Source organism: Silurus meridionalis, chromosome 28 (genome assembly GCF_014805685.1).
Source record: "Silurus meridionalis isolate SWU-2019-XX chromosome 28, ASM1480568v1, whole genome shotgun sequence".
Classification (NCBI taxonomy): domain Eukaryota; kingdom Metazoa; phylum Chordata; class Actinopteri; order Siluriformes; family Siluridae; genus Silurus; species Silurus meridionalis.
The window spans coordinates 11,840,692-11,860,503 of record NC_060911.1 but is presented as its reverse complement, the minus strand read 5'-3'; the positions used below and the strand labels follow the sequence as shown (position 1 = coordinate 11,860,503).

At 36.6% G+C, this 19,812-nt stretch overlaps 1 protein-coding gene across 3 annotated transcripts in view; it reads left to right on the top strand.

Annotated features, from left to right (window-relative positions):
- LOC124381484 (collagen alpha-1(XIX) chain) overlaps positions 1-19,812 on the top strand; it is a 118,810-nt gene that overhangs the window by 12,700 nt on the left and 86,298 nt on the right. For all 3 annotated transcript variants that reach the window (XM_046843184.1, XM_046843186.1, XM_046843185.1), the window contains exons 5-13: positions 3,220-3,343; positions 4,178-4,453; positions 5,725-5,805; positions 7,170-7,289; positions 7,624-7,677; positions 12,435-12,479; positions 13,191-13,244; positions 15,748-15,792; positions 17,139-17,192. In XM_046843184.1, the coding sequence (XP_046699140.1) occupies positions 3,220-3,343; positions 4,178-4,453; positions 5,725-5,805; positions 7,170-7,289; positions 7,624-7,677; positions 12,435-12,479; positions 13,191-13,244; positions 15,748-15,792; positions 17,139-17,192 (853 nt within the window). The remainder of the gene's footprint in view (positions 1-3,219; positions 3,344-4,177; positions 4,454-5,724; positions 5,806-7,169; positions 7,290-7,623; positions 7,678-12,434; positions 12,480-13,190; positions 13,245-15,747; positions 15,793-17,138; positions 17,193-19,812) is intronic.

Below are 19,812 nucleotides of genomic sequence, written 5' to 3'. Positions count from 1 at the left end.
TATGTTTTTTGTTAGTTAGGTACAAAGGCAGAATGTGAATGATCTTTGTTTGTCATTCGGATGGTGGGAGTTATAAAACACGATATGATTGACGGCTCAGTGGCGAATCATCTGCCTGTGAGTCATCGATCCCAGTGTCTACATAAAGAGAGCATTGTATGATTTATATTTTTGTCTAAAGAAATGTGAAGTAAACATGTTGGAATCCATCAGCATTTTTCCCAATATGCAGAGTTTTGAAGAAAAAAGTTCTTATGCTTAATAAAACTCATTAATCACAACTAAATGGAGTCATTTTGATCATACAAAAGTTTGAATATAAATGTGATTGATTTCATTCAAAATATTATTAACTAACCGGTTTGTGTGGTTTATGATTATGTGTGCAGGATTAATTCTATGTCTACAGGATTATTATGTGTAGAGAATAAAATTTATTATGTGTGCAATGAATGCATTCAATTTGATTCAGTTCAATTCAGTTATATTTTATAGATCTTTTAACAGTGGACTTTTTGTTTAAAAGAAGCTTAACAGAATGTAAGAATTATAGAACAAAGTGCATTAATATTACATTTAAAATTGATGAGAAATATCATGAGCACCAGAGTGTGTGGTTAAAAAAGTAATGTCTTGTCTCCAGTTGGACTTCCTGAGCAACTCATAAATTTGCTGAACCTGTGAGATCATTATAGATTCGACACCAAATCCTCCATGCCTGATCCTTTAAATGTTAAATGATGGAGAAACAACAAAAGTAGAATTTTTATTCGAGGTTGTTTATCTTTAGAGTGCGATGTCTAAAATCTTTATAAAGTGAGATCCAACTGGTGCTGGTACGTCATTAGATGGCTCGGGATCCTTGCAGGGTTGGCATCTTCTCTTTGAAGGTCCGAAATCTTTTGGGACACAACTGGCCCAATCTCTGGATGCCAAGGAATGGGTAGAAAAAGAGAAGCAGTTGAGAGGATTTAGTGTAACTGCTGTTCACAATATTAACAAGCACATGGTGATACTGTGCATTTGATCAGATGGACTGGAGCACAAGGTTAAGGAATGTATACAGCACATGTTAATGTTACTTATCTTAGATGATGTTGTGATCTCTGCATTGGTGTCTCAGATGCAGCAGGTGGTAACAGTGTGTGTGTAAGCATGTGGGGTGGGGTAGGTGGTGGGGGTCTGACGGATTGGGGGGAGGGGAGTCCCGGCATGGAGTGAGACATGCTTTGTTACATTTACATTTACATTTGCGGCATTTAGCAGACGCCCTTATCCAGAGCGACGTACAAAAGGGCTTTAAATCTCTAGTAATGAAAAAATCTACACTGGTATTCCAGATTACAAACTTAATATAAATTTAACCCTAGAATTCTACAAACTTTAAAAGTGCTAATTTAAGTGTTTCAGGAAGAGGTGGGTCTTCAGTCGTCACTTGAAGATAGTCAGGGACTCTGCTGTACTGACATTTAGGGGATGTTCATTCCACCACCTTGGTGCCAGAACAGAGAAGAGCCTTGAAGTGTACTTACCTCTCTGAGAGAAGGTGGTACCAGTCGAGCAGTGCTGGAGGATCTCAGACAGGTGCAGTGCGAGATGTGATGAGGTCACTGGTGATGACCTTTGTTGAAAAAAGGGCACAACACAGATCTTTTGTTATTATGAGAATTATGAAGATTTTTTTGTTTGATTATGGAAGTGTAGCAGGACAAATTAAATGGTTATAAGCAAAAGCTGTCAGTTACTGGCCTGGTCACACTGGGTCAAGACTGTGTGTAGTGTGTAACATCTACAGTTCATCTTTGTCAGTGGAATGGATCTGGTTTTGTCGGGGATGGAAAGTGGTCACATTTGTGGGGGATTTGGTAAACCAGTGCACTCTTAGTGCCGGGCCCAAGCCCGGATGAATGGGGAGGGTTGGGTTAGGAAGGTCATCCAGCGTAAAAACATGTGCCAAATCGAACATGCGGATAATGAATACGGATGATCCGCTGTGGCGACCCCTAACAAGAGAAGCCGATAGAAAAAAGTATACTCTTGTTGTTGACCGTTTTTTTTTTATCATATTGCATTCTTGTTTGATTTTTTTAATGTAAGAAAGAAAGAAGAAATCTTATCTAATTTAACTTAAAAAGATCTGATTATTTTTTGAACATTTAACAGATATGTAATTTTGTTGATTTTCGGTTGGTGTTTCCAAGTAGACTGTCTAACGAGTACTAACTTAACGTTTTTAAACAAATTCAATATATAGAATAGGTGACCATGGTTTGTGGACATCTACCATCACAGCTATAGGTGGGACTTTCCCAAATTTTGGCTACAAATTTGGAAGGACACAATTGTATTGGATGTCTCTGTATGCTCAAACTTTGCAGTTACTGTCAACTGCCACACCACAGAATCTAGTGGAAAACCTTCCCATTAGAGTGTGTTGATAAAATGGGGAAAATATTTGGAATGGAGTAATAAAAAAGCACATATGGGTATAATGGTCACTGGTCTGGTCACACTGGTCCAAGACTGCGTGTAGTGACAGTAACATTTAAAATATCTAGTTTTTCCCTGTTTCACAAACTTCAAGCCAAAAAAATGAACCCCATAACATTAGACCAATAAAATTTCCGAACGGAAATGAAAAAACGCACCTCACCTGTGTTCTGAGCTGCACGGCTTCGGGAGAAAAAACTTTTTTTTTAAACGCACGATGATGCCAAAAGATAAACTCCCGAGAGAAATAGTTGTGAAAGGAAGGAGGAAGACAGTGAACAATGACTTTCTTGGTAGGCTACTGTTTAGATACATGCCGTTGTAACGCGTTTTTATTTTTCTTGGCAACAGCGTTACTGGTTAGTCAAAGAAACTTAGAAATGAGCATCAGAAAATAATAAGGACATATTCCTCAGTCTTGCACACATGCAGTAATAGCAGAAAAATGCGGCGGCAGCCTATTCCCAAAATACCGCTCTGCTCCTAAAGGAGCCACAACATATTTCACCCGTGTAACAGACACTGTCGTTAAAGCCTGTGTAAAGTTCATTAGTTTCTATGTAGACAATGTAGGCTTATAGACAGGTGCGGCTTATTTATGTTTAAAATAAAAATCTTTGTCAAATTTAGCGGGTGCAGCATATATATGGGTGTGCTTTATAGTCCGGAAATTACGGTAATTGAATTGTTTTTGAACATTTAACAGATATGTAAGTTTGATGGTTGTAGGTTGGTGTTTCCAAATGGACTGTCTCATGAGTATTCCCTGGTTACTACGTTCCGACTCCGAAAAACTACAAAGAAGGATCGCTGGTTTATTTGGCAGCTCATTGACCAGACTGGAGAATCACAAGTATGAGAAAATTAAGTGGAAACACCTAGACTTTTATGTTTTTAATGGAGACATGCATGTTAATTTTGTTTCTATGCAACAAAAGAAGTAAAATGTGAAAACACACAAGAATTGGGCAGTGAATGACTTAAAGAAAGTTTTGGATAGAAATCTGGCATTTTCTGGCTTTAACAGAAGAACTTACTTGAGGCTGAGAACAGGAGAGAAGATTTTAGCAGACTGCCTCACCCCCACAATAAAACAGGGAGGTGGAAGCTTAATGATTTGGGGTTGTTTTAGAGCAGGGAAGGTTGGAGAACCTGAACAAACATGGTCACCATTCAGAACAATGACCTAAAGCAGATGTCCAAGTAAGTGTTATTTAGAGTGCAAACATTATCTATCATGGAAAGACCTGCCCAGTCACTGCACCTAAATCCTATTGAACCTCTCTGGGATGAACTGGATTGCAAGGTCAGAAATAAATCTCCACTTTTGGTAAGTTTTACAAGAGGCATAGCAAAGTATTTCAGCTGTATGTCTTGAGAAATGAACTGTCCGGATGAGAAGAGTGTGTAAAGAAAATGAAGTTCAACATCTGTACATGTACATATTTGTTTGGTGAAAGTAAATCTTCATACAGTTAAACTATCTAGTTTGTTGTATACAAACAAAAAACATCTATATGTCTCTTAAAAACCATAAAGGTCTAGGTGTTTCTAAACTGATGTCAGTGTGATATAGCCTGTATATATAACCTTAAGTGTTTCTTGAATGTTCATTTAAAAATCATTTAAAGTTTCATTAGAGTTTCAGTGTGCTTTAACTTATAATGTGTGTGTTTTTCTTTAATAGGTATCACTAGTAGTGGATGGAGCTAAAAAAGTGGTTGAATTTTCAGCAATGGGTTTTCTGAAGAACAAACTCTACTATGTATTTAAAAACCGGGATCTGCATATCCTCTTTGATCGCCAGTGGCATAAACTTGGGGTGTCTGTACAAAGCACTACTGTAGCAGTCTACATTGACTGTAAGCTGATTGAGACGCGTCTAACGGGAGATAGAGACGCAGTAGACTTGGATGGACGTGCATCGATCACCTCCAGGGTGGAGGATGGACGACCAGTGGATGTAAGTTTTTACAAAAATAAATGCTAACTAAAAGTGTTAAAACAAATGCAATATACATACTATAAGATCACTGTCTGTGGACACGGTCTGTGGACATCTGGCCATGTACAGCTTCCCTAAATTTTGGCTACAAAGTTGAAAGGACACAGTTGTATACTGGAACAAGGAATGAAACCCAAATCTGTTTCAGCATAACAAAGCTCCAGTGCTTAAAGTGAGTATAATGAAGACATGGTTTGTAGAGACTGGAGTGGAATAAACTAAGAGCCTGCACAGAGCTTTGACCTCAACCCTCTGATCAACTTTAGGGTTAATTAGACTGCTGACTGCACCTCAGACTTTCTCCCCATCAGTGCTTGACCTTGCTATGGTCTTGTGGCAGAATGGGCAAATTCACCACTGCCACAATCCAAAATCTAGTGAAGAACCTTCCCATTCCCATGGTTCTTTCCCAAACTGTTACCACAAATCTGGAGGCACTCAGTTATACAAGTCTTTAGATGGCGCTATAATAAAATGTTGCATTCACTTGAACTTTGGAAACCCTAACCTGTTCCAGCATGGCAAAATGAGCTCCTTGAAGATATGGTTTACATGCTTTGGAGAGGAAGATCTTGAGTAGCCTGCTATAGAGCTCTGATCTGATCTCTACTGAACACCTTTAAGATGAATTGGAACGCTGACTGCACCCCAGGCCTCCTCACCTACATCAGAACCTACCTTTCGTTACACCCTTGTTGCTGATGAACACAAATATCCACACTCCAAAATCTAGTGAAACATTTTCCCAGAAGAGTGGAGGGAATTATACGAGCAAAATAGGACTAAATGTGGAATGCGATGCTCAAAAATCACATACCGTACTTATGACCAGGTGAAAAATAGTGTATATCGTGTAGTCATGGTTATCTGTTAAAAATGTGAATGAATTCTGGAAACATCTAAAAATGATGTAATATATTTGCCCAATTCATTTCCAAAGACAATGTGTACCTGTCAGTGTAACTGGAATGAAATCTAAACATTTTTCTTTTTCACATTTTGTGTTAACCACATTTCAGAAACTATACTTCTCTGACTGTCTGTCTGTCTGTCTGTCTGTCTGTCTGTCTGTCTGTCTATCTATCTATCTATCTATCTATCTATCTATCTATCTATCTATCTATCTATCTATATCTATCTATCTATCTATCTATCTATCTATCTGTAAGCTATACTAAGTTCTACCCGAAATGTGCAAGTATTTTCAGAACCCTTTCTTTTTTGTGTAGATTGAGCTTCAGGAGATTCTAATCTTTTGTGATCCCCAAGTGGCCGAAGAGGACAATTGCTGTGACGCATCAGGAGCCTTAGTAAGACAGTTTTTTATACTATATACAGTATATACAGTACATGCTAAAGTTACTGCGAAGAAATGCTGTAAAGTATGAATGCTTTCAAAAATGGATATTTGTAGAATTCTTTATTTTTATAAAAAAAAAAAAAAAAAAGATTTTTTTTAAGCACTTTTACTTTACAGCATTTTTTTACACCTACCTAAAACATTTCCACAGTACTGTACCTTTTTGTTTGGCAGAAAATCTTTTACCACACCTTTACCTGGGTTGTGGAAGACAGTTTACTACTTATATCATAATCTTGTGTCACTGTTATGGACTGTGGTTCCATTTCCATGCCCAGTACAGGGATTTGCAAGCAAATACATGGTGGAGCAGGGAAACGTGAGATTCTGGAACTAGAAGTCAAAAACCTTGGCGATTTTTAGAACCAGTGTGAGCTCATTTCGAATCCCTTGCCAATAGTTATAATGGATCAGTGGAGTGGTGCACAACAGGTATTCGCTGTAAAGCCTTTTATAAAGTCGGTGACAGTGTAAATGCTGAGCAAGGGGAATTTCAGCATTATTACCAGTTAGGACATCAGGAACGTGTCTCGTGGTACCACATGAATGTGTAATTTTTAAGAAACAGCTTAACACTATATGATATGTTTGCATGTTGTTCTTTGAATCTGTTTCTTCAAAATTAACACACGGGACACAATCATGATGTCTGGTAATGATGCCAAAATTTACACTATCAACATTTTTATAAAAGGTTTTTACAGTGAACGTTCGTTGTGTACCGCCCGACTGCTTCATTATAACTAACGGCAAGGGGGTGGAAACAAGGTAGCACTGGTTCCTAACAATCCAAAATCCCCCCTTTCTCTGCATTACCTTAAATCATGTGATAATTACTTTAAGACCATCCTTTACTTTACAGTTCTATATTCAAACTTACATTAAAATGTAATGGTCTGCTATTAAACATGCAATGTTCTTTAACACATCAATATGTAAATATAAGGAAATACATTTCTGATCATTTTAAAACCAAATGACTTCAGTGTATAGCAAAAGCAAAAGGACTGGCCTTACCATTCAAGTATTTTTTGAGGAGACTGAAAGAGATGGAAAAAGGGCTGATGATTAAAATTGAATGAATACACCAGTTAGGCCTGACATCAGAACCACCTGAAAAATATTGTGTAGGTCTAATGGTACTACCGGTGGACTTATGCATGACTGATTCTTTATGTAGATCGGTGGTAACAGCATCACTAAAACAGTATCAGTGGAGTAATTTGACAAATTAAGTGTACTCTGAATTCAAATGTAAAACATAAGCTTTGAGTTTCAGAAATGATCAGATTATTCTATCATTTGTTTGACCAGTGTGCTGTTAGAAAAACACATGCTTCTACACCTTTCCCACTGCTCCCGGGTTACAAGCACCAAATGCTGTCCACGCCAACCCAACAACCCGCTGACCAATGCAAATGCCGGGCTGAAAAGGTACGTTTAACTGTCCTTTTGTCGAGGTGCTAGTAGTGAACCATGTTAGCTGTCTCTTTTGTGCATTTGCTAAAATCAAATAATGCATGCAAAATAAATGTCCAGTTATAGTACAAACTGTGTGGCAAACCCTGTTTTCTTCATGACAGATATAAGAGTAAAAGTTTTAGTTTTAGTAAATGGGAATGAATCAGGGCAAATTTGTTTAAAGACATAATCATAGGAAAAATGTCAGTGATCTTCAGTAATGCTTCATGAAAATTGGTTTAAAAAACGAATAGGCAAGTTCTTTAACAAACTACATTTTTTTTAAGTTGCTCTATTTTTTCTGAAGGGAGAGTCTGGTTATCCTGGTGTGGCTGGACTTCCTGGAGCAAAAGGAGAGAAGGTATAAACTGAATATTGTAACAAACTATATTTTAGTTAAATTAAAAATTTGTGTATAGTGTTTTTAACAGTGGACACTGACATAAAGGAACTTTACTGAAATCCAGATGCAGATTAAGATACAGATTAGACATGAAGAATCAAACCAGATGCAACACGTACCGTAGACATGATAAAACTCCTTAAATTTTATGAATAGAAATACAGTGGATACAGAAAGTCCACACACACTTAAAATTGCAGGGTTTTAGAATATAAAGAAAACAAACAAAGAAATAACAACATTTACAGACTTGTTACATTTTAATGTTATCTTCAAACAGACAAAAATCCAAAGAAAAATAAATAAATATTTAACAATTGGGAACGTTTTAAATAAAAAACCTACAACACCCAGATTGTATATGTCTACACAACCTTTTATAATGGGGGCTCTAACTGTCCTCAGAGTTACCCATTTACATTCAATATTAGGCCTGTAGGTAAATGGATTTCACCTGCCATCAGTTTCTGATTAAAACTATCCGAAAGTCAGCTGTTGCTGTAGTAGTTGTATAATGTTTGGGGTTGCATTTCTACTGTACAAGGTACTTATAAGTCAAACCGGGACTTTTGAAGTGATAAAATAAAATTTCAAGGGGTGGAAACTGCATTTATTGTATGCTTTATGCTTTATTAAATGCTTATCCCAGCATTTAACTAATGCCTGGAAAGATCCGGCAGAAAGATTTGTCAGAATGCCTGAACGCTCCTAGGACAGCCTGCTTCACTTCGACATCAGTGCACTTTGTCAGTTGTGCAATTTCACGCCAGGTTGTGCATCGATTATCTAGGATCGCCATTCCGACAGTGAAGCATGGTGAGGGTAGCATTATGCATTGGGGCCGCTATTCTTCAGCTGGCACTTGTCAAGAGAGATAGGAAAGTGAATAGATCCAAATAGCAAGATATTTTGGCACAGAATCTTTTGTTCTTTGTCAAAAAGCTTAAAATTTAAAGGAACTTCACATTTCAACATGACACTAACCAAAAGAACAGATCAAAATCAACAAAGACATGGTTTCCTAAAAGAATAATCCAAAGGCAAAGGAATTCCAAAGGATTAAATCCAAATATGTTAATTTAACAGAGATTTATTTACAAAGACTTGATGCGATATTAAAGGCAAAATGGGAAGGCCAAAGCTGTGGTAGATTTATTTACTGTTCTCAATTATATGCTATATACTGTATATACTGTATTCCACAAAAGTGTGTACATCCCTCACATTTCAGCAATTATATCTTCTAAAGGGACAATACTACAGAAATAAAACTTGGATATATTTTAGAGTAGTCAATGTGCAGTTTGTATATCAGTACAGATTTACTGTCCTCTAAAAACAACTCAACATACAGTCTTTATTGTCTAAATAACTGGCAAAGTGTAAGTAAACATTTCAAAACTGTGTCCAAAGTGTGAATATTTGGTGGAAGCATCATTGATATCCAACACTGCCTTAATTTACAAGGGCTGCACAGGTTGTTGCTGGGATCCTTATGCATTCCTTCATAAGAACATAATAAACATATAATAAAATGGTTGCTGAAATGTGAGGTGTGTACTCACTTTTAAAGTAAGTTCATTGTGTGTGTGTGTGTGTGTGTGTGTGTGTGTGTGTGTGTGCATGTGTATATATATATATATATATACAGTGGAACCCGGTTATGTCGATGTCCTAGGGGGTCGCCAAAAAGCATCGAGGTAACCGATGATCGAGATAAACGAAAATCAAAATGGCGGCAGTATATTAACGTGCTTGAAATTTGAATGTACATGATGTGCGTTAATAAATGAGAATGTGCATGCACGTGTTTTTGTAGGGTTTTTTACACAACAGCGTTGCTGCGATTTGTTTGATGAAGGCATGCTATAAAAATACATACAGTACATGTTTATCTGTCAGGAATCCACCTGCCACGCCCCTTCGGCGCCCCTTTAGCGTGTCAGGTGCTTTCTGCCGCTTTCTGAAGCTCGGCTTCAATCGCGCACATATGGTGCTCGTTTATCATCATCACCAGCTCCTATTTAAACTTCCACACTCTCACCGGTCCGTTATTGTTGGTATATGTTGGTTCACGGCGGTCGTTGTTATCGCTCATGTGTATCCCGGTACGTGTCTTCCCACCGGCACTCTCTCAACGGCTGCGCTTTTCTTCCCAAAGCGCACCGTGGATTCCCCCCCGATCCTGCCAGTGTTCATTCTATGCTTTTGCTGCTCATCCCACTTTCCGCGCCGCCAAGCGCAGCTTTCGCCTCCCGTTCATCGCATAACATTTAACAACAAAAGGCATATGTGCACTAACTAACAGCAGAGATTCACCAGTATACAATACACACACCTGTAGCAGCTGTAAACCTTGATTTTTCCGCCACTTCCGCGAGTTCTTCTGCGGCTGCACCGAGATAACCGACGTTAAATGGCAAATTTTTCCCCCCTTGTGCTCGAGATATCAGGTTTTGGCGACATAAAAGAATCAACATAACGATAAAAAATGCGTAGACAAAGCGAGAATTTGGCGGTTCCACTTCAAAAACGTCGACTTAATAGGGTTGTCGAGTTAACCGAGGGCGAGATAAGTGGGTTCCACTGTGTATATATATATATATATATATATATATATATATATATATATATATATATATATATATATATATACACACACACACACACACATACATACTGTACATATAGATATACATATATTAGGGGTGTTTGTAACAAAATTTCGTTTTAGTACACACGTGTACCGAATGCAATACTTTTTGCAAAACATTATTACAATCTGAGTTCGCTCAGTATGTATAGTCTCCATCTTGCACATTTATTACTATTATTAAGCTTGAAAACAAACACAACAATGCCAGAGGCAAAAAAAAAAAAACTAGAGTAAGCGCAGTGTTCCTTCTTTATGTCCAGCTTCAAGAATTTCTTGAAAATTCTGACAATTACGGATATCGAGGGAGTGAATGAATGAAGGGTGGATGGAATAAAGACTTTTGTTGAAGTATGCTGAAAATAGTAAAACAGTTAAGTAGATTATATATTTAGACAACTAAATATTAATTGCAAAGCACACACACACACACACACACACACACACACACACACACTCAGAGACCTCTGTATTATTCAAACGGGGTAACAATGTAAATCAATACAATTTGATTTGATCAAACAGTTTAATTACATTTTTCCATTTATAAAAATGTATTTAGTTAATTACATTTGTGCCAATTTAATTTATTACTCAATTTAATCATTTTAATATAAAAGGTGCATTGCACAAACTTGATTTATTCAATTTTTTTAAATAAAATATTATAAAAAATTTTCTATATTATTTAACCAAACAGGAGATTTATTCAAAATAGTTTTAGAAATGTAAACTGTTCAAATAGATTATCATAAATATAAATAATATAAATAATAATAGTGTTAATAAAAAGACGACAACTAATTTTCTGCTTTTTCCCGAAAATCAACTGAACTGTGGCTTAAAAACTGGGGTATATACCGAACCGTGAATTTTGTGTACCATGACACCCCTTTATATATATATATATATATATATATATTTAAACATTCTGTATTCAGTAAACCGAAGCTGAGAATGACAATTAATATTGTTCTGAGGAGGCCCACCAAAGCCAAAAAAGACACGGTGCATCATTTATCCAAGTAAATGTATTACAACTAGACAGGTCAAAAGGCTTTCCTGTCACATAGATATTCGCCTGTGAATTCTCAGGGCAAAACATGGTTTGTTTCGATGATAGAGTGAAGAAAACTTACTTACTAGAAACAGAAAGCAAGCAGTCCAATAGGAAGAACATGTGCTGATTTGCCCAATAAAAACAGATGGCCTTCGAGGCCAGTGGCGTAATTACTATGCTGTGCTTTAGATCTAGACATTTTTTAAGACTGCTGCTTGTTTGGGTTTTAGCAGACTCAAAAGGAATTCCAGAGAGGAACAACTGTGTTCCATTCAATAAATCACAACTTGATGTCTAAATGTTCTTAGCCTTAGCAATTTGTAACTCTTTACTTTATGCTTTGTAAATGTATTGTATTATACTCTCTTAAATGTGGGCTTTTTGAAAAGGGGAGACTTGTGATTTAAGTTTACTCCTATGTGGCCAAGTGATTTTAAGCAAGAATACCTCTAGTTTTTCATGTCAAACCTATTAGTAATGTTTTACTAGCATTAGCATAAATTAGTCAATATTATAATTAATAACCGGCAGAACAAGCAGATGGATTTCTAAGGATAACAGTTGATAAGTTTTAGCTTTACAGATAACTAAACCTCCTTTCCCAAGCATAATTAAGGCAAATAAAACACCACATCCTACTGTATGCAGTATTGTATTATTTCAAATGAAAAAATAAAAATGTAGTAAGATTAAACATCATATATAATTACATAACATTTTTGCAGTCCTGGTCCACGACTTTCAGGTGAAATAAGTACAGGGAAATGTTATATCATAATGACCAATAAATCTTTAAATGTCTATCATCACGGTTCTGAATTCAGTCAACTATGTACAACAGGGCCACTAACCAGAGCGTGTACTCTCTCAATTATTACGAAATATTATCCCACTGTGCAGCTGCTGGCCACTGTGCTAAAAAGATATCCTCAACAGCTGTACTGCTGCATGCCTCCTGAAGAAGTGTTTTATTCTAGTAAATGACCCATTTGGTTTTTCCAGGGGGATTCAGGAAGTAACGGGTATCCTGGCATTCCTGGGGAGAAGGTATACGTGCTTCGAGTTTTTCTCTGGATGTTTTATAATGCAGTATGCTAACAAATATTTCTACTGAACACGTACAAAGCCACTGGTATAAAGAGATGCTAATTACAATTGGCAGTTTGGTAGCGTTTATATCACCTGTAGCAAGTATTTTAATAAAGAAAGTTGCTTTAAAATCGTCACATGTACCTTACAGCACATTGAAATTATTTTTTTTCAAATATGCCAGCGAATAGGAAGCTGGGGTCAGAGCACAGGGTCAGTCATGATACAGCGCCCCTGAAGCACAGAGATTTAAGGGTCTTACCGACCTTTCAATCAGTAACCCAGAGCTTACTTAGTTACCACTCCTTCTAATTAATCAGATACTAACACTACATTCCTAATAAGGCCTAATTAATCAGATCCTCATTTCTGCAGTCTGTGGTTTATTCAGGGAGACAGCAGTAAGAAATTAGTTACCTGTGAAACAGAAACAAGAACAAGAAAATTTATTCACTTCAACTTTACAGGAGTATCTCTAAATCATTCATCGTTTATCATCATCAAAAAAAATTTCTAATTTGTTAGACTGAGATATTAGTGTTTATGAGTTATTGGTGTGCAGTTACACACCTGTATGTCATAACAGCAGGTGTAGCTTGTGTTAATCCACATTGACTATGGTTGTGTTTCACGAGTCATTCATTAAGACTAATGATTTTTTTTTTTTAGGGTGACACGGGCATTACTGGCATGCCTGGCTTAGCCGGTCACCCAGGGAGTAAGGTAAGTGTTATTTATTAAACATTTTTTCAAAGGGTTTGCTGCTTGTAGGTTTAAGAGCCTTGGCATGTTACCATAGCCACCAAATAACATTTTGAAGTCTAATGGCGAATCTGGCTTACATTGCATCCTGAAATAGCCTGAAGTAAATGTGAAACCGTTGTGTATATACAAATGACAAACTATCATACTGCACTTCATAATTGGGCTTCACAAGGCTTCAAAATTCCAATCCAGCACCCAGCATTTTTCACGGGGCAAATCAAATGTGTACCGATAACTTTCTTTTCTTCTTCAAAGGGAAGTAAAAACCTGTAAGTGGTACTTTTCCACAACCCATGTCAGAATTTTCAAGATTGTTTTGAGGCTTAAGCACTTCACATACATAATCTTTTACACTGTTTGATTACACAAGCAGTGGAGGAGAACCGGTGTTAAATGTGGCATGGGATTTGCACTGTTTTATTCCAAGTTTGAATTAAAGTAATCTAGAAGGGCTTTACTGATAGGAGGATTACCTTGGAGAATGATCACTTATTTTATAATTTATTTACAAAAAAACTTAATATGATCCACTCATGTATATTTCATACCCACTGGGCCATAGCAGGGTACCACAGATGAACCTATTTACTATTTATTTACTAGTCATTTTTTTACTTCTGGGGCAAACAGAGCACCCAGAGCAGACCCACACTATGTAAACTATTTAATTACATTTTTTCTATTTATTTAATTATATTAATTGATTTAATTTGTGCCAATTGATTTCTCAATTTAATCAATATAATCTAAAAGTTTTTTTGCATTAATTTGATTTATTATATTTTTTATAAAATATTATAAAATATAAGTTTATATATAATTTAACCCTGCAGGCATTTTATATCAAATTGTTTTAAAAATATAAACTGTTCAAATGTTGATGATCACAAATACAGTAGAACCCGGTTATCTCGCCCTCGGTTATCTCGACAACCCTATAAAGTCGACGTTTTTGAAGTGGAACCGCCAAATTCTCGCTTTTTCTAAGCATTTTTTATCGGTTATGTCGACTTTTCTATGTCGCTGAACCCTGATATCTCGAGCATAAGGGGGGAAAAATTTGCCATTTAACGTCGGTTATCTCGATCAGCACTGTGCAGCCGCAGAAGAACTCGCGAAAGTGGCGAAAGAAACCTTACAGACACTACAGGTGTTTGTATTGTATACTGGTGAATCTCTGCTGTTAGTTAGTGCACATATGCCTTTTGTTGTTAAATGCGATGAATGGGAGGCGAAAGCCGCGCTTGGCGGCGTGGAACGTGGGATGAGCAGCAAAAGCATAGAATGAACACCGGCAGGATCGGGGGGAATCCGTGATGCGCTTTGGGAAGAAAAGAGCAGCCGTTGAGAGAGTGCCGTTGGGAAGACACGTACCGGGATACACATGAGCGATAACAACGACCGCCGTAAACCAAAATATACCAACAATAACGGACAGTGAGAGTGTGGAAGTTTAAATAGGAGCTGGTGATGATGATAAACGAGCACCATATGTGCGCGATTGAAGCCTCGGGAGCTTCAGGGAAAGCGGCCGAGAAAACACCTGACACGCTGAAGGGGGCCGAAGGGGGCGTGGCAGGTGGATTCCTGACAGATAAACATGTACTGTATGTATTTTTATAGCATGCCTTCATCAAACAAATCGCAGCAACGCTGTTGTGTAAAAAACCCTCCAAAAACACGTGCATGCACATTCTCATTTATTAACGCACATCATGTACATAAAGAAATTTCAAGCACGTTAATATATTGCCGCCATTTTGATTTTCATTTATCTCGATCATCGGTTACCTCGATGCTTTTTGGCGACCCCCTAGGACATCGACATAACCGGGTTCCACTGTATTATTAATAATAAACTGCGTTAATAAAAAATTACGAGCAATTTTATGTTTTGCATTTCTCCTAACCGTACAGAAATTAAACTGAACGGTGACTTAAAAACAGAGGTACGTACCAAAACGTGAATTTCCTGTACCGTAACACCCCTTTTATGTACACCACCCATTATATTTTAGGTTTTTTATTTAAAAAAATTACAGACATTTTTAGAATTCTGTTTTTACTCTTAAATAAAAAAATCAGTTTAAGCAATTGTAGTATCAGAGGGGCAACATAACAAAATTGAAAAAAGGGAAGCAAGTTTGAATACTTTCTGAATGCACTGTAGTTATTTAAATGGTTGAATCTTAGACCTGAGAAGTTCTGTGAAGTAGAAACTGTACTTGCTGTACCTCCACTGTGATACCTGGCAGAAGCTCATAAGTGGTCATAGCTTCGATTCTAGCTCTAAATTTATTAAAATTATTGACATCTGATAAAAACACTTAATCAACCAGAGATGGCAATGACAATGTGGTATGATAGAACTTGAGAACACCAGTCAATCTAATAACACCTGATAATACATGAATAATTCAACAGCTGTACAGTTTTATATGTTTTCTGTCATCTTGATTAGGGTGAGCCTGGACCCTCTGGAGAGCGAGGGACTGATGGAGAAAAGGTTCGTAAGTAAATCTATATGACTTTACCTTGAAAATCCATAAGAATTAAGAATGATTTAATCTATGAAATATATATACACTCACTGGCCACTTTATTAGGTACATCTGTCCAACTGCTCGTTAACACAAATTTCTAATCAGCCAATCACATGGCAGCAACTCAATGCATTTAGGCATGTAGACATGGTCAAGACGATCTGCTGCTGTTCAAACCGATCATATATATCAAGAGCATTCCTTCATCTATTCATTTGTTTTCATTAACTGGGGCCTGTTTTGGAGGGTTTGGAGCCATTCCTGGCAACACAAAGTCTTGTCTGCAGTTTCTTAAATTGCTTTAACAACGTTATATCCGTAAAACAACAGCTTACAAGTGATCGAAATGCGCAGTGGTGGTAAATATGGATTCTGTCAATGGATATTTCTATTCTCTGAGACTTGTAGTTAGTTACTCCTTCTAGTTAGGATTTAATATCTCCAGAGAGATCACAGATGCTGCTGGATTATCAGTCTGCATCTCAGCTGCAAGTCATAATACTTCGAGACCAATCCATCTTAGGCCACTACACAACTCACAAACCTATTTAGATGCTTGTAGAAATGCACTCAGGGTGGACAGAGACAGAGCAGACTGGAGACATGAAGAGATGTGTTTGACATTGATGACATTGTACATGTTTTTGGTTGTATGGTGTTTCAATATTTAAACATTTTGTTAATTGTTTTGTTTTTATTGTATGTAAGGTGTCATTGGTTGTCATGTAAGGCTCCTACAAATAAAATCTATTATTATTATTATTATTATTATTATTATTATTATTATTATCATTATTATTATTATTATGAAATTTAGGTGATGAAAAAAGAGTGGAGTGATGTTTCTAGGCATATCATTTCCATTCCCCCATCTTATGTGTTTCCCAACAATAAAAGTGATCTTTATTGCATTGTAGCTTTCAAACTATGATGTGTAGAATCTAATAAAGAGTCCTGACTTATGAGAAAATTTACATTGCTATTATTTCAGGTTTGCTTGTGTAACAGAATATTTTTAAGGATATAGTATTTCACTATATTACATCATAAGGTATGAAGAATCTTAAATAATAAATATTTATCGAGTTAACAGTTAATACTTGAATTGACTGGGATGAATGCAAACCATACCAACTCAGAAACACATCTGTATCAGTGTTGACCTAATCCTTTCTGTCGCTGGAATATCAGGAATCGAATGCTCTAGTAAACATCCAAAATATGATTGGATGTTCTGATAATTAGCCAGGTATTTTTTATTAAATTGTTCAGTTATGTTAAAAATTAATTACTGATTATTTTTTTCCAGGGTGAAAAGGGAGCTACAGGAGAACTTGGTCCCATTGGAACACCAGGACTGGATGTAAGTTAATCTATTTTAAGTACATGCTTGTAAGCCTCTTACATTTAATTGATTTTTACTTCATTGTCACTGCACAGTACAAGAACTAAAATATAAAATGCAGTTTAGCATCTATAAAAAGTGCAAATTAACAGAGTGAAGTTAAACATTTAAATATATACAGCGAGCTATAGGTAGTAAATACGTCTCATTAATTATCGATCCTTCCGTTCATTTTTCCAAGAGAAGAGAATAGCTGAAATCTAACAGCCTTCTGTTTATCAGTGAGTCTTGCTGTTATCAGGCTGATTTAGCATTGACTTCCCTTCAGTTTTTTCTGAATACTGACAGTGGACATAGCCAGGAAAGAGATTCTGATTTATAGCCGATCAACTTTCAACTGGAAATTCCAGTACTCACAATCTCCATCTCCACATCATACAGTTTCTTTCTTAGGGTTTAGATTCTGTTCATGCAGTGGCGGCCGTGCATTTGGTACCTGTGCCTTCAGTGGGGACGTACCTGACTTACACCTCTAAATAACACCACTATCACGTCGCAATTATAGAAACCATCAATACAATACAAAAATGCAATATAACCACGCGTGGCATTACAGAGAGAGACATTTCACATATTGCATTTTACATATATTTACTAAAGCAAGAAACCCAGTTAAGACTCCAAACCACTACACTACAACCACAACTGTGCACCTACAACATCTGGAGCAGTTCAGAATCAATATTCGTCTAATAACATGACAAAAACTTTAAAACATTAAATAAAATCCAACCTACTCACCAGAGATGCAGAGTCATAATGTGCACCGCTCCTCAGAGGCTGTAATCCAGTGGTACGGCTTGTAATGGAAGTGGTGAACAAACCCTTTCCCGGGCTGAGACACGCTAGCTAGCTTCAGGGTTGGTCGACTTCCTCACGATGTCTAGCTTTTCTGGAAAATTTATTTTTAAATAGGTCCAAGACCAAATAAATTTTTTTTCCTCTGTAATCATAAAAAAGTCTAACTCAGATGTATTAATGAGTGCAGCACTACACACGTGTTTTACCAGTCGAACCTGGCTGTAAGAGTTTCCCTCTGACCAACCAATCAGAGGACGGAAAAATGCTGACGCTATTCTGAGCCAGTGAGCTGCCCTATGAGGATTTAGTTAAAGAAAAAGATTCATTGATTATATTCTCTATGGTAAAAATGCCAGCAGTACTGACTTTGAAGGCTCTGGGCAGATTAGATTCACATGGCAGCACATAGAGGCTGAAATCTGATTGGACAAAAAATCTACCATCCACATACACGTACTGGAAGCAGTGCAGCCAAGAGAAACGCTATGAAATAAAGAGAATAAACTGTTGGGAATAAAAATTATACAATTTCATGGAACAAATATTAGAATTTAGGTTGTAAATGTAGTTCAGTGCTTCTGATAGTGTTTAGCAGAGACCGCTTTGCAGGCCCTGACCGCCCACCACTGTGTTCATGCATATGGCAGATTCTGTTTGACCATTCAGAAATCACATTATTAGAAAGTACTGTACAGCTTGAGTGATTTGGATTTTATTGAGTTGGTTTTTATTTAAACTTTTTGCTTAGTATTAGTTTCTAATTCTTTATCTGTATACAGTACCTATCAGAGGTACACACACCTGTAATTTTTATAAACGTAAAGAATACGAGGTAGTAGTTAAATAGATTAAATACACATACAGACATGGACACATTTTTTTTTTATTATTACATATTTAATAAAAAATTATAAAAACTTTTTGAATAAACAAATTGATTACATTTGTTTAATAATAAAAGGTCATAGGCAAAATTATATTAACCTTATATTTATTTAAACAAACCCTAAAGTCACTGCAAACAAGTGATTTCTGTAGCTCTCTGTGAGACTTCTGCATGGTCTACAGGTAGTTTGACCCAATCTATATAAACCAACTGCTTCATCTGTCCTGAGGGCTCCTCCTCCAGACTCATGTTTCAAGTGATTTCTGGAATGTTCATAAAAAAGCACAATGTGGTGTTCATTAATAAAATAAAAATAGAATTCAATTAATTAATAATTCAATGTAAAAATCATTTTTTGTTTATCTATATTATTTATATAGAATTTCTGTTTAGAATTTAGAGCAGATCTCTAATGTCTAATCTCATTCACAAAAGGAAAGTATATGGCTAGAGTTTCATTACAGCGAAGCAGAGGCCATGCCTGAATCCACTCCTGTTGATTCACTTGATCTTGGGCTTTGGGTGTCTATCAAGTGTGGCTTTTGCTTTCTTGGAATGAAAACCCACAGCCACAGTGTCTTTTTACAAACATGATCTAATGCATACTGTCTAAACCATCACTCTGGGGCATAAATAAATACTCAAGTTTTTAATCTTCAGTTTTCAGTGTCAGTATTTCAGTTTCAATATTTGATTGTTGGTGTGTATACAGTATATATAATCGTTTCATTCACAAGCCTGTCTTTGTAATGTGTTAGTGGTCAGTGACATAGTGAGGACACAAACACATGGACAAGTTGATCCCCAGACGAGTTTTTATTTATATATTGCTAGAGGTGGAGAGAAAGGGGGCTTGGGTGAGGGATCTTAAAACGGAAGGTGAAATATTGC